Genomic DNA, 25,212 nt, shown 5'->3' with positions numbered 1-25,212 from the left:
AGGCAACGTCATAAAAATTATATAATTCCCATTTTTTCCATAAGTTGCAAGTTTCCTAAGAATGAAATGTAATTTGTTAAAGTTAATAATTATATTTTTAACATATCTTTTTTTACTTAATTGTCGATCAGTGTGTGTTATTATAAATAATAATCACGTTGAATTTTGTTCATTTATATATGTACACATCATATGTAGTTCTACGAAATGTATATTCTGTGAATAACGTATCAATCTAAATATGCTATATGTAAGTTAATTATAGGGAAAAGTATTAAATAAAAACGTATATATTCTCTTGCTTTATCGACGATAGTTAAAACACTTTAGTTATTTATGTTAAAAATTTATTGCGTTCCATTAGAACTGCAAATTTCTCGGGATCGATTTGTCTATATTTTTATGGACACTATCTATAATCATTTGATGGCACAGTATTGCAGTATATAGCCATTAATGGATTTCAAATTTAAAAAGCATGATATTTTTTCCAGGAAAGCCTTTTCAGATTATTGTATATTGTATATAATCTGGGAATATATCGCGTGCGCGCATTATATGTTTCTACATTTTCACATTATCATAATTAAATAAAACGGGGAAACGAATCTTCTAATCGGTTTAAAAGATTGAACTGACATATAATCAGAACAGCGAGATAGTTCATGGCTGCAGTCATCGAGGTGATTTTTTGATATTTTCCTGAGGCAATGATTTATGACTTGCAGACTTAGCACAAAGTGAACAACATACAAGAAAATATTTATTTAATGGACTAAAATCGCAAACGCTTGTCTGTTTATAAAAGTCACCATGCGCCGGTAAATTAAAAGAATCTACGATAACTTCCATTTAATGTTTAAATATTGACCCAATCGCTGTGGTATAGTATATGCTTGAAGTGGAGTTTAAACTTCCATAAAATGTAAATAACAAGTCGTGATACGGAGATAAATAAATCAATTTGTTTAAAATGATTTTTAAAGTGCATATAATCATAAATCCTATATCTAGCTGTCTGAAACAATATTCTCTGCATAGTCGTTTTTTTTCGTGCAAAAACATAAAGTCAATAAAAACTTCACTTTTAGAGTATAGAAAGTATAAAAATTTATAAATTTACAGGCCACTATGTCGTTTTTCTCAAATTAAAAAAGGCCAAATTAAATAGAGATAAGTAATTATGTTTAAACCTATTTTTTAAATATTTCATATCGTTGTATGTATTTAATAAATGTTTAAGGAACTTTATGCCGCGTATAAATACAATTAGCAACTGATGGATTTTATTATCGTGGATTTATCGCTAATCTGACAATTTTTATCAAGGATGCGATTATAACGTCCTTTATAAATGACTAAATTATTTGTCCATTGTATATCCATTATATTATGTTTTTTATTAGTTTATATCTCGACAACCATTAATAAAATACAATAAATAAACAAAATTCAGAATTAAAAAACGTCTACAAATATTAATAAAGCAGTGTTAAAACTTATTTTTAATGTAGATAATATATTTATAAAAGATATTGTTAAATATAAGATAATTAGTTGTTCTTTTCACAAATATATCGAATCCATTTTTGTTTAATATTGATATTGACGTAAATGCAGTAATTAAAATATATTCTTAGACAAACACAGACAAAATTGCAAATATCTTTCTACATTTAAAGCACAAATATAAAAAAAATATTAAGATATTATAAATGATGCTAAATTCGATGCTAATAAAAAACTTCTTTCTGAAGTTACCATATACGTTGACAAGATAGTAGATAATATTGGATTGCTCCAACGATTGCCTTCGCTGATATCGATGCAGAAACTATCGGGTATCATTTATCATCTTCGATGTCCCGGAGACCATGTAGCCACGGAATTTCCATATATCATTTTCTTAAGATCTGAAATAGATACCTATCAGTTCTCAATTACCAGCAAGAAAATCAATTAGACGATATTTGTACAGGCAAGAAAAACGATTTAAAAAAATTAATATTATGAATGATAATTACGGATTGTAACCACAACTACATTTAATTCGCGGTATGTTTTTGCGTTATTGCGGATAACACGGATTGTATTAGCTTTAATTCATTCTAATCTAACACTGCATAATCTTCGCGAACGTTAAGAATGTGAGAAAAAAATTAAGAAGGTAATTTATATGCCCCTTTTTAAATTATAACTAAAACACTGCGTAAATGGAATACAGTTCTGCATAAAATTAGATAACAATTAACGTTTGTTTAATTACATCACTTGATACAAGCAGATTTTTTTATCGTGCTAATATCTGTTTCTATAAATAATACCAACGTAGTCTAATTTTAACCTCAGTTCAATTAACTCATCACCTTTTTCTGTTCTAAGAACTAGATGAAGAGTCAGTTAACTTCCTCATCAGTTCAACTTACTCTTAATTTACTGTTTATCTTTTTCAGTATGTTAAAACGAGATTAAAGTTAATCTTACATTGATGGAACTGGTCTTACCCACAAACATCATAAATATATATACTTCTTGCAAACCTGCTTTTACAAATGTCAAAAGTTTCTTTTCTTTTCATTATTCAGAAATCTCAAACTTCATCTTCGCGTAACTACTGAACATATTTTTCTCTCGAAAATTGAATTATACTGAAAGCAATTTTATTGTAATCATAAAAATTAAAAAAAATACATGTATTAGTAGTGTAGTAATTACTTAGTTAATGATAGACCTTGCAAATAAAAGAAGAGATATTATCTAATTTTTTAAAAGATCAATTTTCTCAATAATAGAATAAAGACATTTGTGTTGATTCTTGAATGAGACAATAAATAGCCATTTTTTCGAGATTATATTACGTATTTCGGCCTCTACCTCGCGCATCAAGTTTCAATGATTATTCATGAGTACAAACGTGAACGGCTTGTTAAATCCCCTCGATCCATTACACTCGCAGTGAGATCGTAATTATGAAAAAAAAGCGAACTTACGATATCAAAACTCATTAAGTTCGTTACCGGTAGAGCGGATCAGAAACATTTTAACATACACGTTACGAGTTTTTTTTTCTCACGTTTGATGCATACGCGCTACTTACGAATGACGCGACGCCATCGCGTATTTTCGATCGTGAAGCTTATGTCGTAAAGATAAACACACGGCTACATCAGCGGGATCATTACGATTTTTTACTTGCTTTACCTCATTATGCGTATCATCCGCGCGGAAAGACCGACGAATCAACGTCAAAAGAGACGTTATTTCCCGAGAGATTAAACAATAATTTTAATACACAGTGTTCCGATATTACCGAATATTCTTTTGTAGTAACAACCACAAATCATTTTTTTTACGAAATCGAGAAGTATCTCTGTTTATCGTGCTTTTCAATATTGTTTTCGGCATTTTTTCTATCCTTGTAAAGTATTTAATTAAGAAATAAACAAGTTAAAAATGTATAAAATTAGGAATTTTTGATGGCTCAACGAAATAAAATGTGTATCTAACATTTGAGAGCCAAGCATGCTGTCGATACACAAAGATCTATTTTATATTGAACGAATTATTATAATTACGATTTATATAATTAAAATTTTAAACGTTTCAAATCTAACAGAAAAGTCTTCAGTGAGCAAACGACTTACAATCAATTAGTATTTGACCGTAAATACATTTCTTTAAAACGGTCTTTATCATCGCTAGAGAGTTAAAAATGCAAAAGGTCCTTAATTTTATGTCAAAATTATTGTAAAATATAGCTCGAAATAGAAGAAATCAGTGCCGAAAGAATGTGATACTTAAGAATATGTCAGAATAAGTAAATTATTGTGTTAATATATGTATTTATAAATAATGTGACAATTTAAAAAAATGGAAGTTTATAGATCGACACAAACACACAAATTTAAATACTTTATACATTTAAGTATACAAAACAAAAGACACAATTAACTGATATGATTCTAACGATTAACTGATATGATTATAAAAGACTATAATAATAAAACATTATTGTCATCATAATATATGATTTGACATTTTAACCGACAGAAGGCGCAATCGAAAGATCGAAACACGAAAAGATCTAGAAACATAAATCTCTTATAAGAGAAAGCGCACATCGAAAACATTCGTTCGCAGTTAGTCACAATTAAGCAGCTCATCATCATCTTAATTAGCTGAAAAACGTGTGCATATACGTCGAGGTGAATAACTTATATGTATTCATTACAATTCCAATTGTGTGTAACTCGTACAATTATTAATACGTTTTTTGTGTACAAGTTGTATAAATACGATTGTGCATTAAATATAGGGTTCATTCCACTTAACGTTCGCAACGATCGCGTGTATCATCTCATCCTTACTTAATATTCGATTACAAGAAGGACAAAATGATTCTCGCGAGCGTTGCGAACATTAAGTGGAACGTACACATAGTGTGAAAAAAGGGGAGAGAATTTCAAGTTTTTTATTTCAAATTTTATTCATCGGATATCGTATACTATAGTTACCGAGTTCACGATACTCCTGTATCTTTAAAAAAAATATCAAAAATCAAAGGTGAGTGTGCAACGTTGTTGTAGGTACGTGAATAATTCAAAACGGATCCACAATCAAATTCTTTATTATTGAACATCAAAATAAGTACGTTTCGACTCCATTTTGAATCTTCTTCAGGTAATACAAATAAATGAACTCTTCATTTAATAATTCTTCATATCTGTCAATTCGATCGTTTGTCTAGCAAAATTATTAAATGAAGAGTTCATGTATTTGTATTAGATGAAGAAGACTCAAAAAGGAGTCGAAACGTATTAATTTTGATGTTCAATATTAAAGAAATTGATTGAAGATCCGTTTTGGATTATTAACGTACCTACAACAACGTCGCACTCGCACATCCTTGATTTTTAATTAGGAGAGTCCGTAAGGAGATTACGTTTTAAAAAAGTATGTTGAAAAATAAATAATAATATTAACAAAACATTATACAGATCACATATATTAGTGGATGTATGTCAATTCAAATTCATAATTGATATGAAATGGTTTCTTTGCGGGAAAAATCAATTTTAATACGTTAAACAGATTGCCGTTATGATATAGACTACGTATAAAAGTGCATAACGAAAAGATAGGAGGGAGAGAAAAAGAGAGAGGGGGGGATATATCAATATTATAAATTATATTTAATACGAAATGTATAGATTTAATGATATATTTTTTACAGCTTAAGTTTTGACTTTTACACATATTTAACATCATAAAGATGCCTACCATTAATGATTATCGATTTGAGTCTGTCCGTTTGGACAGTTACAAAATCTTGCCATATTTGTGGAAAGTGGAGCCACAAAAACTCGCGGCGGCTGGATTTTATTATACAGGCGAAAGCGACCAAGTGCAATGTTTCATGTGCGACGTAAAATTATGTAATTGGGAACCGAAAGATGATCCGTTTGCCGATCATCAACGGGAATCTAGTAAATGTGAATTCATTAGAAATATACCATGCGGCAATGTACCGATCGGTACGGATCCCAGCACAATTCCGATACCCGTGGTTAATAAACGAATAGATGTACCTAATAGACTTTTTGAATTTCCGACGTTTGCCATTCATTTCAATCAAAGCAGTGAAAATCAAAACACAATAGAAAGAAGGACTTATTGGTTAGAACAGTTAGTAGGCCGAAATTTAATTAAATTTAAGTACTCTCTATGTTCCGAGTATACTATTAGATTAGCAACATATAAGAAATGGCCTAAATCAAAGTCACAAGCTAAAAAACTAGCAGCTGCAGGATTCTGTTATTCGGGAAATAGCGACCAAACAATATGTTATTACTGCCATGGAAGATTAAAGAATTGGGAGCCGAATGATGATCCCTGGGCAGAACATGCCAAATGGTTCCACTACTGTCATCATCTAATTATAAGTAAAGGGACGGAATTTATAAACAATATTACTGGGACATCGTACATCAAAATAGTAAGCATTTAATCAAAAATAGACGAAATTATGCAATTTTTATATCTATAATTAACATATTAATTTTAATCTACTTACATATATATATATATATATATATACATATATATATTTGTGAAATAATTTTATTATGAAATTATGTTGAATATAATAATTAGTCTTAAATCATTTTATTTTTCAGAGCACTTTAAATGACACAATGGAAGAAAAATGTGAGGAACTTGATACAAGTGAGAATATTGATAGTGGAAGCTCTCAAAATATAATTACTGCTAAAGAACCTAATACAGAAGTAAGTAGTGTATCGCATGAAGCCAGCAGCGAGGAACAATGTGACCAAGGACTGAAGGACATAAATTTGAGTGATAACACTGGCAAGGATACAGTAAATTAGTTTAAATTAAAATTAGCAAAGTTTGTTTTAGTAGAAAACTACAAATCTTATTTATACCACGTAATCATTATCTGATGTGTAGAGTGTGAGAAAAATTTGACAAAACGTATATGTGGCGTAAATATTAAATATATGTATAGTAAAAGTGAATATAAAGTATAACTAATAATCTGTAGTGTCTATATAAAAGTTGCCACGTATCAAGTAGGGCTAGGTATTTTAAAAGATTTTTATTTGCATAAACGATATTTGTAAAAAAATTGTATCCTGTATTTTGTATTTCAAATACTAAAAAGTTTACATTTGATCTTTCATTATTTAAATTACAAAATATATAATACTTTCATGTATAATACTTTCAAAATGTATAACAATTTGCATTGCTGAAATATAAAATATTATACATATTACACTTTTGTTACAAAAACTGTCTTTTAAATAAAATTATTTTATTGTGCGCAGCCCTGTTATCAACTTTATAAAGACTAATATTTTTAACGAAATTAAACTATTATTTAGTTTTGCTGATTCGTATATCGTAATGAGTAAATACAAATTAGAAAAAGAAAAATAATCTTAAGTGCTTTTTATTAGTATTTAAACACTGAATGTATGTTTTTTTAAAAATGATGATAAGACGTCTATTGAAACCAATTAACGTATATATATATATTTATTATTAAATTTTATATATCTGAATTTTACATAATTTGTAAGTTTTTAGTGAGATAACTAGAATGATAAATAAATTGGAATTAATATATATATATATCATTTATTGTAGAATATGCATTATATTATATTTTATTATCATTAAAATAGTAATTATATGACTACTAAAACATCATTATGAATAAATTTTAATAAAAGTTTGATATCCGCATTTACTGACTTTTAAGAATTTTTTTTCTGGAAACATTCCTGACGTAATTTGTAACCTGTTCTTTCATCTTTACGTGTCTAATCCATGAGAATCATATAATAAAATACTTGCCAATCTGTACAGTTTCGTAATCTCTTTTTCTTATTTCTAATATCACCTAGAAAATAACAATTATTATCAATCAAAAAAAAAAGTGAAAGTAATCGCATTGATATATATTTATTTCAGCAAAACATGATAATCATAGTACATAATTATGACATTCACTTGTTACATTTGCTTGTTTATCTTAGTTGCAAGTAGTAATAATTTAAAGACGTATAATCCAAATATACGATGTGAGTGAATAGCTGAAATAGAGTTATAAGTTATTTCGATATCGAGATCAATCGTTTTAGACAAAAATTTATCAGGATTGGGAAATTATTTTGAGAACACTTGATGCACAGTGGATAAATTTGTCTTAATAAACACTATTTATATTATAAATTACGTACTTATGTAAATTGTCTAATGCAATTTAAGTTCATTAAGATTGTTGAACACACAGAAAACATTGTACATTAATGTTTAATGAGACAAAGGTACTTTAAGAACCTATTGATAATTTATTTTAAATAAATTTCTACATAGATATATCTTCATAAAGTATTGCGATTAAGTTTTTACTCACAGATTTTCAACCGGACAGTATATTCTTTTTTGCTTTCTCTTTCTTCTTTTTGTTTTGTCATTATATAGTAAACTATAATTTAAATCATACAACAATTTTCTCAAACAAATCCAAAAAATATATTTTTAAATGTCAAAATTAAAAATATTTTCTGACTAATAAATCGTAATTCAATAAATCAATACGTTCTCATATTTTTTAAAGACTTCTATATAGTCTAAATACATATATCAAGCAAACTTAATGACTAACTTAGTGATTATTCGTCTCTTTGATTCATTATTTAGATATATTACCTTAAGGATTATTTTGTCAATTCACAGCACACACAAAGAGATAGTAAAAATAGATTAATAACATATATATTGTCATCCTATAAAAACATTTCTTGCAATTTCTTTGTGCAAATGCTATATCATACATTGATTCTAAAAAGCGCAATGCCACCATTTACTACAACTTATAAAATCTTATGCATTTCCTTAGAACTATAATTCATAACATGAATATTTTATCATTATACGCATTTTGTTAATACGAATTAGATAGTATAAAAGAGAAAAACGCTAAAATTATTGCCTTATTTGAAAATAATATTCATTATAAATAGATTTGATTATAAAATTGGTCCGATTTGAATACTAAATGTACAATTTCTTGTCACTGTCATTAAGTTTCGCATGTATTACAACAGAATTCGTTTCCAAAACGCACTATTAATGTAAATACATCTTAGATTTAACGTTATACCCGTTTCATACTGGATAATAATCGCTGTAGCAATCAATTAGATATATATATATTTATATATATATATAATATATATATAAAATGAGTAAATTATATGACAAAGACTTGTCTTTAAGAAACAATGTTCAAAAATATATTAATTAATATTATATTTTGCTGTGCTATTCTATTGCACCTTTTCACGCGATTATTACTCAATAAAAAACAGATATAGAAAACGCTTTATTAAAAAACTCGTATAAACGCGAATATACATTTATTATATGTGCAAATTTTATATTTACATATTTTTATATAAATAGAGCTCTATCTCTTTCTCTTTCTATGAATAACATTTTTTATAAATTTGTGACAATATTGAGATTCTTGTCACTTATACTTATATATGTATATATATATATTTTAATGCCATTTTAAAATTCTATATTAAAAGCGTAAATCTCATATCAAAAAGTCTTGTGACTTATAAAAAAAATCTTTCTATATTTTTTAAAATTTAAATAATTTTCTATGGTATCTTTGTCGTTATATTTTATATATTTGCTTAACAATTTTTAATTATTTTCAAAATTGTGAAGTTCTTTGGAAGAATGTGCATATACGCCGAAATTTAAATCCTTTATATATCAGGAGATAGACGCGGTAGTGTCTCCGGCCATGTTCAAAAACTGAGAGACACTACAAGTTTTAAAAGAGACAATTAACTGATATGATTCCAACGAAAAGACTATAATAACAAAACATTATTGTCATCATAACATATGATTTGACATTTTAACCGATAGAAGGTAATCGAAAGATCGAAACACGAAAAGATCTAGAAACATAAATCTCTTATAAGAAAAAGCGCACATCGAAAACATTCGTTCGCAGTTAGTCACAATTAAGCAGCTCATCATCATCTTAATTAGCTGAAAAACGTGTGCATATACGCCGAGGTGAATAACTTACATGTATTCATTACAATTCAAATTGTGTGTAACACGTACAATTATTAATACGTTTTTTGTGTACAAGTTGTATAAATACGATTATGCATTAAATATAGTGTGAAAAAAGGGGAGAGAATTTCAAGTTTTTTATTTCAAATTTTGTTCATCGGATATCGTATATTGTAGTTACCGAGTTTATGGTACTCCTATATCTTTAAAAACATATCAAAAATCAAGAGCATGTGAGAGTGCAACGTCGTTGTAGGTACGTGAATAATCCAAACCGGGTCCTCAATCAAATTCTTTATTATTGAACATCAAAATAAGTACGTTTCGACTCCTTTTTGAGTCTTCTTCAGCTAATACAAATACATGAAGTCTTTATTTAATAATTTTGCAAAACATACGATCGAATTGACAGATAAGGCGTATTATTATTTATCTGTAAGTATTATGTAAGTAAGATGACCAAGTATATGTTTTCATTCTATCAGAATTTCATCAGAATTATAATGTCTAGCACTAGGCATATGCGATAATTAATTAATCTAAGGCCAGGACATAATAAAAAATGCCTACTATTGTATTTATGATTTTTTCTTCAATTTATTTGTAAGGTAGGTCTCCTTTGAGTAAGTAAACTATTAATTTTTTGTCATCGAAAAATAATACTTACAGCCTTTACATCTTATCTGTCAATTCGATCGTTTGTCTTGCAAAATAATTAAATGAAGAGTTCATGTATTTGTATTAGCTGAAGAAGACTCAAATAGAGGTCCAAACGTATTCACTTTGATGTTCAATAATAAAGAATTTTATTGAGGATCCGTTTTGGATTATAGTCGTTCCTACAACAACGTTGCATTCTCACATGCATTTGATTTTTGATGTTTATTGAATTAGGAGAGTCCGTAAGGAGATTACGTTTCGAAATTAAATCATTATACACATCACATATATTACTGGATGTATAGACAATTCAAATTCATAATTGATATGAAATGGTTTTTTTGCGGGAAAAATCAATTTTAATACGTTAAATGGATTTGCCGTTATGATAGACTACGTATAAGGGCATAACATTTACGAAAATACAAGAGAGAGAGAGAGAGAGAGAGAGAGAGAGAAAGAGAAAGGGGGGGATATATTAATATTATAAATTATATTTATTAATATGAAATGTACAGGTTTAATGATATATTTCTTTACAGCTGAAGTTTTGACTTTTACACATATTAAACATCATAAAGATGCCTACCATTAATGATTATCGATTTGAGTCAGTCCGTTTGGACAGTTACAAAATCTTGCCATATTTGTGGAAAGTGGAGCCAGAAAAACTCGCAGCGGCTGGATTTTATTATACAGGCGAAAGCGACAATGTGAAATGCTTCATGTGCAACGTAATATTATGTGAATGGAAACTAAAAGATGATCCGTTTGCCGATCATCAACGGGAATCTAGTCAATGTGAATTTATTAGAAATATTCCATGCGGCAATGTACCGTTCGGTACGGATCCTAGCACAATTCCGACTCCCGTGTTTAATAAAGGAATAGATATACCTGAAATACCTTTTGAATCTCAACCGATGATTGACCTTCCTTCCAATCAAAGCTATGAAAATCGAGAGATAGTAGAAAGAAGGGCTTATTGGTTAGAACAGTTAGTAGGCCAAAATTCCTTTAAACCGAATTATTTAATTATATTTTCCGAGTATAATGTTAGATTAGCAACGTATGACAAATGGCCTAAATCAAAGTCACAAGCTAAAAAACTAGCAGCTGCAGGATTCTGTTATTCGGGAAATAGCGACCAAACAATATGTTATTACTGCGATGGAAGATTAAATAATTGGGAGCCGAATGATGATCCTTGGGCAGAACATGCCAAATGGTTCCACTATTGTCATTATCTAATTATAAGTAAAGGGACGGAATTTATAAACAATATTACTGGGAAATCATACATCAAAATAGTAAGCATTTAATTAAAAATAGACGAATTTTTATTTAAATTATGCAATTTTTATATCTTTAATTAATATTTTAATTCTAATCTACTTATATATATATATATATGTATGTATATAAAATTATGAAATTATGTTGAATATAATAATCAGTCTTAAATCATTTTATTTTTCTGATAAGCACTCGAACTTTAAATGATACAATGGAAGAAAAATTGAAGAAACTTGATACAAGTGAGAAAATTGATAGTGGAACCTCTCAAAATTTAATTACTGATAAAGAACCTAAAACACAAGTAAGTAGTGTATCGCATGAAGCCAGCAGCAAGGAACAATGTATCCAAGCACTAGATATAAAATTGAGTGATAAAACTGACAAGGATATAAATATAAAATTAGCTTAAATTAAAAAATTAGCAAAGTTTGTTTTAGTAGAGAACTACAGATCTTATTTGTACCATGTAAACATTACCTGATGTGTGTAGAGTGTGAGAAAAATTTGACAAAATGTATATGTGGCGAAAATATTAAATATATAGTAAAAGTGGATATAAAGTATAATTAATAATCTGTAGTGTCTATATAAAAATCGCCACGTATCAACTAGGGCTGCACGCAGGGCATTTTAAAAGACTTTTATTTGAATAAACGATATTTGAAAAAAAAGTTGTATCCTGTATTTTATATTTCAAATACTAAAAAATTTACATTTGATCTTTAATAATTCAAATTACAGAATATATTATATAAAATACTTTCAAAATATATAATACTTTGCATTGCTGAGATATAAAATACAAACTACACTTTTATTACAAAAACTGTGTTTTAAATAAAATTATTTCATTTTTGCGCAGCATAATGTTATCTACTTTATAAAGACTAATATTTTTAACAAAATTAAACTATCATTTAATTTTGCTGATTCGTTTATCGTAATGAGCAAATACAAATTAGAATAAGGAAAATGATCTTAGTGCTTTTTATCAGTATTTAGACACAGAATGTATGTTTTATTTAAAAATGATGATAAGACGTTTATTGAAACCAATTAACGTATACTTTTATTATTAAACTTTATATAACTGAATTTTACATAATTTGTAAGTTTCTAGTGAGATAACTAGAATGATAAATAAATTGGAATCAATATATACATTACTTATTATATATATGCATGATATTATATCTTATTATAATTAAAATAGTAATTATAAGACTACTAAAACATCATTATGTATAAATTTTAATAAAACCTTGATATCTGCAGTTACCGATTGTTAAGAATTTTTTTTTGGAAACTTTCCAGACGTAATTTGTACCTTGTTCTTTCATCTTTACATGTCTAATGCGTGAGAATCATTTAATAAAATACTTGCCAATCTATACAATTTCGTAATCTCTATCTCTTTTCTAATATCTCCTAGAAAATAACAATTATTATCAATCAGAAAAAAAGTTAAAGTAATTGCGTTGATATATATTTATTGCATTAAAACATGATAATCATAGTACATAATTATGACATTCACTTGCTACATTTGCTTGTTTACTTAGTTGCAAGAAGTAATTTAAAGACGTATTCCAAATATACGACGTGAATGAATAACTGAAATAGAGTTATGAGTTATTTCGATATCGAGATCAATAGTATTAGACAAAAATTAATCAGGATTGGAAAGTTATTTTGAGAACACCTGATACACAGGGGATAAATTTATTTTAATAGACACTACTTATATTATAACTTACGTACTTATGTGAATAGTCTACTGCAATTTAAGTTGATTAGAATGTACTCCGGTCTTTTCTATTTTCAACGTCATTGTTGTACCTAAACGTTACACTATCATATTTTCTTATTATTGCAGATATAAGACTGCTCTTCTGGAATTGCACTCTGCGATTAAAATAAGACAAATATGTATACGCTTCAATATACTGGTATTAGAGTTTGTTTTTATTTTCTTTACAAATATGAATCTTATCTGTTAAGATTGTAGAATATTCAGAAAAAATTATACATCAACGTTAAATGAGACAAAGGTAATTTAAGAGCCTATTGGTAATTTATTTTAAATAAATTTCTACATAAATGGGTCTTCATAAAGCTTTGATTAAGTTTTCACTCACAGATTTTCAACCGGGCAGTATATACTTTTTCGCTTTCTCTTTCTTCTTTTGGTTTGTCATTATATACTAAAATATAATTTAAATTTTAAATCATACAACAAACAACCTTCTCAAACAAATCCAAGGGATATATTTTTAAATGTCAAAATTAAAAATGTTTTCTGACTAATAAAGCGTAATTCAATAAATCAACACATTTTCATATTTTTTAAAGACTTCTATATAGTCTAAATACATCAAGCAAACTTAATGACTAACTTAGTGATTATCCGTCTCTTTGATTCATTATTTAGATATATTACCTGAAGGATTATTTTGTCAATTCATAGCACACACAAAGAGATAGTAAAAATAGATTAATAACATATATATTGTCATCCTATAAAAACATTTCTTGCAATCTCTTTGTGCAAAAGCTATATGATACATTGATTCTAAAAAGCGCAATAACACCATTTACTAAAACTTATAAGATCTTAAGCATTTCCTTAGAACTATAATTCATAACATAAACATTTTATCATTATACGCATTTTGTTAATACGAATTAGATAGTATAAAAGAGAAAAACGCTAAAATTATTGCCTTAAATGAAAATGATAATCATTATAAATAGATTTGATTATAAAATTGGTCCAATATTAATATTAAATGTATAATTTCTTGTAACTGTCATTAAGTTTCGCATATATTACGACAGAATATGTTTCCAAAACGCACTATTAATGTAAATACATCTTAGATTTAACGTTATACCCGTTTCATACTGGATAATAAACGCGCTGTAGCAATCAATTATATAAATATATATGTATGATATATATGTATATAAAATGAGTAAATTGTATGACAAAGGTTTGTCTTTAAGAAAAAATGTTCAAAAATATGTTAATTAATAGATATTATATTGCTGTGCTATTCTATTACAACCTGTTCACGCGATTATTACTCAATAAAAAACAGATATAAAAAAAGCTTTATAAAAAAGCACGTATAAACGCAAATATACATTTAATATATGTGCAAATTCCATATTTAGATATTTTTATATATATAGAGCTCTATCTCCTTCTTTTTCTATGAATTACATTTTTTATAAATTTGTGACTTAATATTGAGATTCTTATCACTAATACATATGTATATATATATATATATATATACATATGTATACGATATATACATTTTAAGCTATTTTAAAGTTCTATATTACCATTAATCGCATATCAAAAAGTCTTGTGACTTACAAAAAAAATCTTTCTACATTTTTCAAAATTTTAACAATTTTCTATACTATCTTTGTCATATTTCAAAAATTTGCATAACAATTTTTAATTATAATCAAAATTGTGAAGTTCTTTGGAAAAATATGCGTATACGTCGAAATTTAAATACTTTATATATCAGGAGCCGCGGTAGTGTCTCCGGCCATGTTCAAAAACTGAGAGACACTACAAGTTTTAAGTATATAAAACAAAAGAAACAATTGGCTGATATGATTCTAACGAAGAGGCTATAATAACAAAACATTATTGTCATCATAACATCTGAATTGACATTATAACCGACAGAAGGCAAATGAAAGATCGAAACGCGAAAATATTTAGAAACATTAACTCTTATAAGAGAAAGCGCAAATCAGTACTCAAAAACTTTCGTTCGCAGTTAGTCACAATTAAGCAGTTGATCATCTTAATAAGCTGACAAACGTGTGCATATACGACCGAGGTGAATAACTTATATGTATTCGTCATAATCCAAATTTGTGTGTTACTCGTACAAATATTAATACATTTTCGTGTACAAATTGTATAAATTCGATTGTGCATTAAATATAGTGTGAAAAAAGGGGAAAGAATTTCAAGTTTTTTTTTCGAATTTGGTTCATCGGGTACCGTTTACTATAGTTACCGAGTTCACGATATTCCTGTACCTTAAAAAAAATATGGTGAAAAAGAAATAATAATATTAACAAAACATTATACAAATCACGTATATATTACAGAATATATAGTCAAATCAAATTCATAATTGATATGAAATGGTTTTTTTGCGGGAAAAATCAATATTTACGTTAAACGAATTGCCGTTATGATAGACTACGTAAATGGGCATAACATTTACGAAAAGACAAAAGAGAGAGGAAGAGTGAGAGAGAGAGAAGGGGGGATATATCAATATTATAAACTATATTTAATATGAAATGTATAGATTTAATGATATATATTCTTACAGCTGAAGTTTTGACTTTTACACATATTAAACGCCATAAAGATGCCTACGATTAATGATTATCGATTTGAGTCTGTCCGTTTGGACAGTTACAAAATCTTGCCATATTTGTGGAAAGTGGAGCCACAAAAACTTGCGGCGGCTGGATTTTATTATACAGGCGAAAGCGACAAAGTGCAATGTTTCATTTGCAACGTAATATTATGTGAATGGAAACCAAAAGATGATCCGTTTGCCGATCATCAACGAGAATCTAGTCGATGTGAATTTATTAGAAATATTCCATGCGGCAATGTACCGATCGGTACGGATCCTAGCACAATTCCGACACCCTTGTTTTTTAAAGGATTGGATGTACCTGATGGATTTTTTGAATCTCTACCGACGTTTGACCTTCCTTCAAATCAAAGCTATGAAAATCAAGAAATAGTAGAAAGAAGGGCTTATTGGTTAGAACAGTTATCAGGCCGAAATTTGTTTAAATCGAAGTATTTTATATTTTCCGACTATAAAGGTAGATTAGCAACGTATGAGAAATGGCCTAAATCAAAGTCACAAGCTGAAAAACTAGCAGCTGCTGGATTCTGTTATTTGGGAAATAGCGACCAAACAATATGTTCTTACTGCGATGGAAGATTAAAGAATTGGGAGCCGAATGATGATCCTTGGGTAGAACATGCCAAATGGTTCCACTACTGTCATCATCTAATTATAAGTAAAGGGACGGAATTTATAAACAATATTACTGGGACATCGTACATCAAAATAGTAAGCATTTAATAAAAAATAGACGAATTATGCAATTTTTATATCTTTAATTAATATTTTAATTTTAATCTACTTATATTTATATATGTATATATCATATATATAAAATTATGAAAATATGTTGAATATAATAATCAGTCTTAAATCATTTTATTTTTCAGATAAGCACTAGAACTTTAAATGATACAATGGAAGAAAAATGTAAGGAACTTGATACAAGTGAGAAAATTGATAGTGAAAGCTCTCAAAATTTAATTACCGCCAAAAAACCTAATACAGAAGCAAGTTGTGTATCGCATGAAGCCAGCAGCGAGAAACAACGTGACCAAGGACTGAAGGACATAAAATTGAGTGATAACATTGGCAAAGATACAGTAAATTAGTTTAAATTAAAATTAGCAAAGTTTGTTTTAATAGAGAACTACAAATCTTATTTGTACCATGTAATCATTATCTGATGTGTGTAGAGTGTACTAATTACACTTTTAATACAAAAATTATGTTTTAAATACAATTATTTCTGGCTGTTATCAACTTTATAAAAATTAATATTTTTAACAAAATTAAACTATCATTTAGTTTTGTTGATTTGTATATCGTAATGAGTAAATACAAATTAAAATAACAAAAATGATCTTAGTGCTCATCATCAGTATTTAAACACAGAATGTACGTTTTTTCTTTAAATGATGATAATAAGACGTTTATTGAAATCAAGTGACGTATATATTTATTGTTAAATTTTATATATTTGAATTTTACATAATTTGTAATTTTTATTGAGATAACTGTAGAATGATAAAAATATTGGAATCAATATATATATTTATTGTATATATGCATTATATTATATTTCATTATAATTAAAGTGGTAATTATAAGTCTACTAAAACATCATTATATAAATAAATTTTAATAAAAGTTTGATATCTGAATTTACCGACTTTTAAGAATTTTTTTTCTAGAAATCTTCCAGACGTAATTTGTACCTTGTTCTTTCATCTCTACGTGTCTAATCCATGAGAATCATGTAATAAAATACTTGCCAATATGTACAGTTTCGCAATCTCTTTCTCTTATTTCTAATATCTCCTTGAAAATAACAATTATCAATCAAAAAAAAAAGTGAAAGTAATCGCATTGATATATATATATATTGCAGCAAAACATGATAATCATAGTACAATACATAATTATGACATTCACTTGCTACATTTGCTTGTTTACTTAGTTGCAAGAAGTAATTTAAAGAAGTATTCCAAATATACGACGTGAATGAATAACTGAAATAGAGTTATGAGTTATTTCGATATCGAGATCAATTGTTTTAGACAAAAATTTATCGGGATGGGAAAGTTATTTTGAGAACACCTGATACACAGGGGATAAATTTGTTTTAATAAACACTAGATACTTATATTATAACTTAGGTACTTATGTGAATAGTCTAATGCAATTTAAGTTGATTAGAGTACTCGGGTGTTTTCTATTTTCGACCTCATTGTTGTACCTAAACGTTACACTATCATAATGTCTCATTATTATAGATATAAAACTGTTCTCCTGAAGTTGCACTTTGCGATTAAAATAAGATAAATATGTATACGCTTCAATATACTGATATTAGAGTTTGTTTTTATTTTCTTTACAAATATGTATTTGTTAAGATTGTTGAACACTCAGAAAGCATTGTACATCAACGTTTAATGAGACAAAGGTACTTTAAGAGCCTATTGGTAATTTATTTTAAATAAATTTCTACATAGATATGTCTTCATAAAGCGTTGATTAAGTTTTCACTCACAGGTTTCAACCGGGCAGTATATACTTTTTCGCTTTCTCTTTCTTCTTTTTGTTTTGTCATTATGTACTAAACTATAATTTAAATCATACAACAAACAACCTTCTCAAACAAATCCAAAAGATATATTTTTAAATGTCAAAATTAAAAATATTTTCTGAGTAATAAAGCGTAATTCAATAAATCAATATACTCTCATATTTTTTGAAGACTTCTATATAGTCTAAGTACATCAAACAAACTTATAATGACTAAGTATAACGTAGTGATTATTCTTTTTTTTTTATTCATTATTTAGATAGATTACTTTAAGGATTATTTTGTCAATTAATAGCACACACAAAGAGACAATAAAAATAGATTAATAACATACATTTTGTTATCCTATAAAAACTTTACTTTACGCATTTTGTTAATACAAATTAGATAGTATAAAATAGAAAAACGTTAAAATTATTGTCTTATTTGAAAATGATAATCATTATAAACAGATTTGAATATAAAATTGGTCCGATATTAATACTAAATGTATAATTTCTTGTAAATGTCATTAAGTTTCGCATATATTACAACAGGATATGATTTCAAAACGCACTATTAATGTAAATACATCTTTGATTTAACGTTATACCTGTTTCATACTGGATAATAATCGCGCTGTAGCAGTCAATTGTATATATATGTATATACAATATATATAATATATATATATAAAATGAGTAAATTATATGACAAAAGCTTGTCTTTAAGAAACAATGTTCAAAAATATATTAATTAATATTATATTATGTGCTGTGTGCAATTCTATTGCAACCTGTTCGCGTGATTATATTACTCAATAAAAAACAGATATAAGAAACGCTTTATTAAAAAACTCGTATAAACGCGAATATACATTTATCTATTATATATGCAAATTTTATATTTATATATTTTTATATATATGGAGCTCTACCTTATATATATATATATATATATATATACATTTTAATGCCATTTTAAAATTCTATATGAAAAGGGTAAATCTCATATCAAAAAGTCGTGTGACTTATAAGAAAAGGCTTTCTATATTTTTTAAAATTTTAATAATTTTCTATACTATCTTTGTCGTTATATTTTATATATTTGCATAACAATTATTAATTATCTTCAAAATTGTGAAGTTCTTTGGAAGAATGTGCATATACGCCGAAATTAGATACTGTATATATCAGGAGAGAGACGCGGTAGTGTCTCCGGACATGTTCAAAAACTGAGAGACACTGCAAGTTTTAAGTATATAAAACAAAAGAGACAATTAACTGATATGATTCTAACGAAAAGACTATAATAACAAAACATTGTTGTCATCATAACATCTGATTTGACACTTTAACCGATAGAAGGCAATCGAAAGATCGAAACACGAAAAGATCTAGAAACATTAATCCCTTATAAGAGAAAGCGCACATCAGTACTCGTAAACTTTCGTTCGAAGTTAGTCACAATTAAGCATTTGATTGTCATCTTAATTAGCTGACAAACGTGTGCATATATACGCCGAGGTGAATAACTTATATGTATTCGTTACAATGCAAATTGTGTGTATCTCGTACAATTATTAATACGTTTTTTGTGTACAAGTTGTATAAATACGATTGTTCATTAATTATAGTGTGAAAAAAGGGGAGAGAATTTCAAGTTTTTTATTTCAAATTTTGTTCATTGGATATCGTTTACTATAGTTACCGAGTTCACGATACCCCTGTATCTTTAAAAAAAATTTGTTGAAAAATAAATAATAATATTAATAAAACATTATACAAATCACGTATATATTACTGGATGTATAGTCAATTCAAATTCATAATTGATATGAAATGGTTTTTTTGCGGGAAAAATCAATTTTAATACGTTAAACGAATTGCCGTTATGATAGACTACGTATAAGGGCATAACACTTACGAAAAGACAAGAGATAGATAGATAGATAGATAGATAGATAGATAGAGAGAGAGAGAGAGAGAGAGAGAGAGAGAGAGAGAGAGAGAGAGAGAGAGAAGGGGGGATATATCAATATTATAAATTATATTTAATATGAAATGTATAGATTTAATGATATATTTTTTACAGCTTAAGTTTTGACTGTTACACATATCAAACACATAAAGATGCCTACCATTAATGATTATCGATTTGAGTCAGTCCGTTTGGACAGTTACAAAATCTTGCCATATTTGTGGAAAGTGGAGCCAGAAAAACTCGCAGCGGCTGGATTTTATTATACAGGCGAAAGCGACAATGTGAAATGCTTCATGTGCAACGTAATATTATGTGAATGGAAACTAAAAGATGATCCGTTTGCCGATCATCAACGGGAATCTAGACAATGTGAATTTATTAGAAATATTCCATGCGGCAATGTACCGATCGGTACGGATCCTAGAAGAATTCCGACACCAATGTTTAATAAAGGAATATGTATACTTGAAAAATCTTTTGAATCTCAACCGATGTTTGACCTTCCTTCCAATCAAAATTATGAAAATCTAGAGGTAGTAGAAAGAGGGGCTTATTGGTTAGAACAGTTAGTAGGCCAAAATTCCTTTAAACCGAATTATTTAATTCTATTTTCCGAGTATAATGTTAGATTAGCAACGTATGACAAATGGCCTAAATCAAAGTCACAAGCTGAAAAACTAGCAGCTGCTGGATTCTGTTATTTGGGATATAGCGACCAAACAGTATGTTATTACTGCGATGGAAGATTAAAGAATTGGGAGCCGAATGATGATCCTTGGGCAGAACATGCCAAATGGTTCCACTACTGTCATCATCTAATTATAAGTAAAGGGACGGAATTTATAAACAATATTACTGGGACATCGTACATCAAAATAGTAAACATTTAATAAAAAATAGACAAATTTTTATTAAAATTATGCAATTTTCATATCTTTTATTATTATTTTAATTTTAATCTACTTATATATACAAGGTGACCCATTTTAACCTTCAATGTAGAATATCTCGATAACTATAAATCCAGTAGACAAAAATGTTTCAAATAAAAATGGAACGAGGGGGACACGTTTTAGTCACGTTGTTATTTTTCTAAGTGGAAGCGCTAAAAAGATATGAAGGTCACCTCCACTTTTTTATATGGAATTATGTAATTTTTTTTAGATAACGTGATTCCTCTAATTATTTTGCATATAAAAGTATTAAGGTAGAGATACCAAAAAACCAATAGTTTTCGAGATATTTTACACTTTATTTCGGTACATATTGACACAAAATGTACTATACGTATAGCTCGTAAACTGCGTTGACTTCTTGATTATCGTACCTTAATACTTTTGTGAACAGAATAATGAGATAAATCAAATGGTGTAAAGAAAACACATAGTTGCTTTAAAAAAAATATGTATACAGAATAGATAATTTTTTAAATACGCAACTATGTGTTTTCTTTACACCATTTGATTTATCTCATTATTCTGTTCACAAAAGTATTAAGGTACGATAATTAAAAGGTCAACAGTTTACGAGTTATTTAACATTTTGTGTAAATATGTACCAAAATAAAGTGTAAAATATCTCGAAAACTATTGGTTTTTTGGTATCTCTACCTTAACACTTTTATATGAAAAATAATTAGAGGATTCACGTTATCTAAAAAGAATTACATAATTCCATTTAAAAAAGTGGAGGGGATCTTCATATCTTTTTAGCGCCTTTACTTAGAAAAAAAACAACGTGACTAAAACGTGTCCCCCTCGACACCGTTTCATTTTTATTTGAAACTTTTTTGTCTACTGGATTTAGTTTTCGAGATATTCTCCATTAAAGGTTGAAATGGGTCACCTTGTATACGTATCATATATATATAAAATTATGAAATAATTTTAATTATGAAATTATGTTGAATATAATAATCAGTCTTAAATCATTTTATTTTTCAGATAAAAACTCGAACTTTAAATCATAAAATGGAAGAAATATGTGAGGAACTTGATATAAGTGAGACAATTAATAGTGGAAGCTCACAAAATATAATTACTGCTAAAGAACCTAATACAGAAGTAAGTAGTGTATCGCATGAAGCCAGCAGCAAAGAACAGTGAATTAGGTGATAACACTGACAAGAATATATATGTATTTATATAATTAGTTGAAATTAAAATTAGCAAAGTTTGTTTTAGTAGAGAACTACAAATCTTATTGTATCATGTATAATCGTTATCCGGTGTGTGTAGATTGTGAGAAAAATTTTACAAAATTTATGTGTGGCGAAAATATTAAATATATATATTAAATATATATATAGTAAAAGTGGATATAAAGTATAATTAATAACCTGTAGTGTCTATATAAAGTTGCCACGTATCAACTAGGGCTGGGCATTTTAAAAGACTTTTATTTAAATAAACGGTATTTGTAAAAAAATTATATCCTGTATTTTGTATTTCAAATACAAAAAATTTACATTTGATCTTTAGTTATTTAAATTACAAAATATATAATACTTTCATGTATAATACTTTGCATTGCTGAGATATAAAATACAATATAAATTACACTTTTATTACAAAACCTATGCTTTAAACTTTAAATAAAATTATTTCATTGTGCCTGTTATCAACTTTATAAAGACTAATATTTTTAACAAAATTAAACAATCATTTAGTTTTGTTGATATGTATATCGTAATGAGTAAATACAAATTAAAATAAGAAAAATAATCTTAGTGCTTTTTACCAGTATTTAAAAACAGAATGTATGTTTTTTTAAAAATGATGATAAGACGTTTATTGAAACCAATTAACGTATATATTTATTTTTAATTTTTATATATCTGAATTTTACATAATTTTTAAGTTTTTGGTGAGATAACTATAGAATGATAAAAATATTGGAATCAATATATATATTATTTATTGTATATATGCATTATATTTTATTATAACTAAAATAGTAATTATGAAACTACTAAAACATCATTATGAATAAATTTTAATAAAAGTTTGATATCTGCTTTTACTGACTTTTAAGAATTTTTTTTCTAGAAACTTTCCAGACGTAATTTGTACTTTGTTCTTTCATCTTTACATGTCTAATCCATGAGAATCATATAATAAAATATTTGCCAATATGTACAGTTTCGTAATCTCTTTCTCTTATTTCTAATATCTCCTAGAAAATAACAATTATTATCAATAAGAAAAAAAAGTGAAGGTAATCGCATTGATATATATTTATTGCAGCAAAACATGATAATCATAGTACATAATTGTGACATTCACTTGTTACATTTACTTGTTTATCTTAGTTGCAAGAAATAATTTAAAGACGTATTCCAAATATACTATGTGAGTGAATAGCTGAAATAGAGTTATCATAGTTCGATATCGAGATCAATAGTTTTAGACAAAAATTTATCAGGATGGGAAAGTTATTTTGAGAACACCTGATACACAGAGGATAAATTTGTTTTAATAACACTACTTATATATTATAACTTACGTACTTATGTGAATAATCTAATGCAATTTAAGTTGATTAGAGTACTCCGTTTTCTATTTTCGACCTCATTGTTGTACCTAAACGTTACACTATCATAATTTCTCATTAGTATAGAAATAAAACTGTTCTTCTGGAGTTGCATTTTGCGATTAAAATGAGACATAAATGTATACGCTTCAATATACTGATATTAGAGTTTGTTTTTATTTTCTTTACAAATATGTATCTATTAAGATTGTTGAACACTCAGAAAGTATTGTACATCAACGTTTAATGAGACAAAGGTACTTTAAGAGCCTATTGGTAATTTATTTTAAATAAATTTCTACATAGATATGTCTTCATAAAGCGTTGATTAAGTTTTCACTCACAGATTTTCAACCGGGCAGTATATTCTTTTTCGCTTTCTCTTTCTTCTTTTTGTTTTGTCATTATATACTAAACTATAATTTAAATCATACAACAAACAGCCTTCTCAAACAAATCCAAAAGATATATTTTTAAATGTCAAAATTAAAAATGTTTTCTGACTAATAAAGCGTAATTCAATAAATCAACACATTTTCATATTTTTTAAAGACTTCTATATAGTCTAAATACATCAAGCAAACTTAATGACTAACTTAGTGATTATCCGTCTCTTTGATTCATTATTTAGATATATTACCTTAAGGATTATTTTGTCAATTAATAGCACACACAAAGAGATAGTAAAAATAGATTAATAACATATATATTGTCAGCCTATAAAAACATTTCTTGCAATCTCTTTGTGCAAAAGCTATATGATACATTGATTCTAAAAAGCGCAATGGCACCATTTAGTAAAACTTATAAAATCTTAAGCATTTCCTTAGAACTTATTACAATTCATAATATAAATATTTTCCCATTTTACGCATTTTGTTAATACAAATTAGATAGTATAAAAAAGAAAAACGTTAAAATTATTGTCTTATTTGAAATAATCATTATAAACAGATTTGATTATAAAATTGGTCCGATATTATAACTAAATGTACAATTTCTTGTGACTGTCATTAAGTTTTGCATATATTACAACAGAATATGTTTCCAAAAACGCACTGTTAATGTAAATACATCTTAGATTTAACGTTATACCCGTTTCATACTGGGTAATAATCGCGCTGTAGCAATCAATTATATGTGTGT

The 25,212-nt window shown here is 27.3% G+C and overlaps 4 protein-coding genes across 4 annotated transcripts; all 4 read left to right on the top strand.

Annotated features, from left to right (window-relative positions):
• The first annotated feature begins 5,272 nt into the window (after positions 1–5,272).
• On the top strand, positions 5,273–6,389 carry LOC108776905 (baculoviral IAP repeat-containing protein 3). Its single transcript, XM_018543648.1, has 2 exons — positions 5,273–5,995; positions 6,177–6,389. Exons 1-2 carry the CDS (start codon positions 5,273–5,275, stop codon positions 6,387–6,389), a joined length of 936 nt encoding a protein of 311 aa, XP_018399150.1.
• Positions 6,390–10,877: 4,488 nt separating this feature from the next.
• Positions 10,878–11,618, top strand: LOC108776904 (death-associated inhibitor of apoptosis 1). Its single transcript, XM_018543647.1, has one exon. It carries the CDS (start codon positions 10,878–10,880, stop codon positions 11,616–11,618), a length of 741 nt encoding a protein of 246 aa, XP_018399149.1.
• A 4,570-nt stretch (positions 11,619–16,188) lies between these two features.
• Positions 16,189–17,116, top strand: LOC108776903 (baculoviral IAP repeat-containing protein 2-like). The gene is made up of 3 exons (XM_018543646.1): positions 16,189–16,351; positions 16,480–16,733; positions 16,895–17,116. Exons 1-3 carry the CDS (start codon positions 16,189–16,191, stop codon positions 17,114–17,116), a joined length of 639 nt encoding a protein of 212 aa, XP_018399148.1.
• A 3,568-nt stretch (positions 17,117–20,684) lies between these two features.
• On the top strand, positions 20,685–22,640 carry LOC108776902 (baculoviral IAP repeat-containing protein 3-like). Its single transcript, XM_018543645.1, is given in 2 exon segments — positions 20,685–21,439; positions 22,493–22,640. Coding segments are annotated over 2 exon segments (903 nt in total).
• Positions 22,641–25,212: the final 2,572 nt, after the last annotated feature.

This window comes from Cyphomyrmex costatus, unplaced genomic scaffold, assembly GCF_001594065.2.
Source record: "Cyphomyrmex costatus isolate MS0001 unplaced genomic scaffold, Ccosl1.0 scaffold395, whole genome shotgun sequence".
Lineage (NCBI taxonomy): Eukaryota > Metazoa > Arthropoda > Insecta > Hymenoptera > Formicidae > Cyphomyrmex > Cyphomyrmex costatus.
The sequence above is the reverse complement of the archived record's forward strand: the minus strand, read 5'-3'. Positions and strand labels throughout refer to the sequence as shown.

Bases quoted from the DNA above. Each gene is read 5' to 3' on its own strand.
- LOC108776903 (XM_018543646.1), top strand. From the start codon at position 16,189: ATGATCCGTTTGCCGATCATCAACGAGAATCTAGTCGATGTGAATTTA. The intron at 16,352-16,479 runs GTTTGACCTTCC...CCGACTATAAAG, and splicing joins TTTTTTGAATCTCTACCGAC to GTAGATTAGCAACGTATGAG. The intron at 16,734-16,894 runs GTAAGCATTTAA...TTTATTTTTCAG, and splicing joins GGACATCGTACATCAAAATA to ATAAGCACTAGAACTTTAAA.
- LOC108776904 (XM_018543647.1), top strand. From the start codon at position 10,878: ATGCCTACCATTAATGATTATCGATTTGAGTCAGTCCGTTTGGACAGT.
- LOC108776905 (XM_018543648.1), top strand. From the start codon at position 5,273: ATGCCTACCATTAATGATTATCGATTTGAGTCTGTCCGTTTGGACAGT. The intron at 5,996-6,176 runs GTAAGCATTTAA...TTTATTTTTCAG, and splicing joins GGACATCGTACATCAAAATA to AGCACTTTAAATGACACAAT.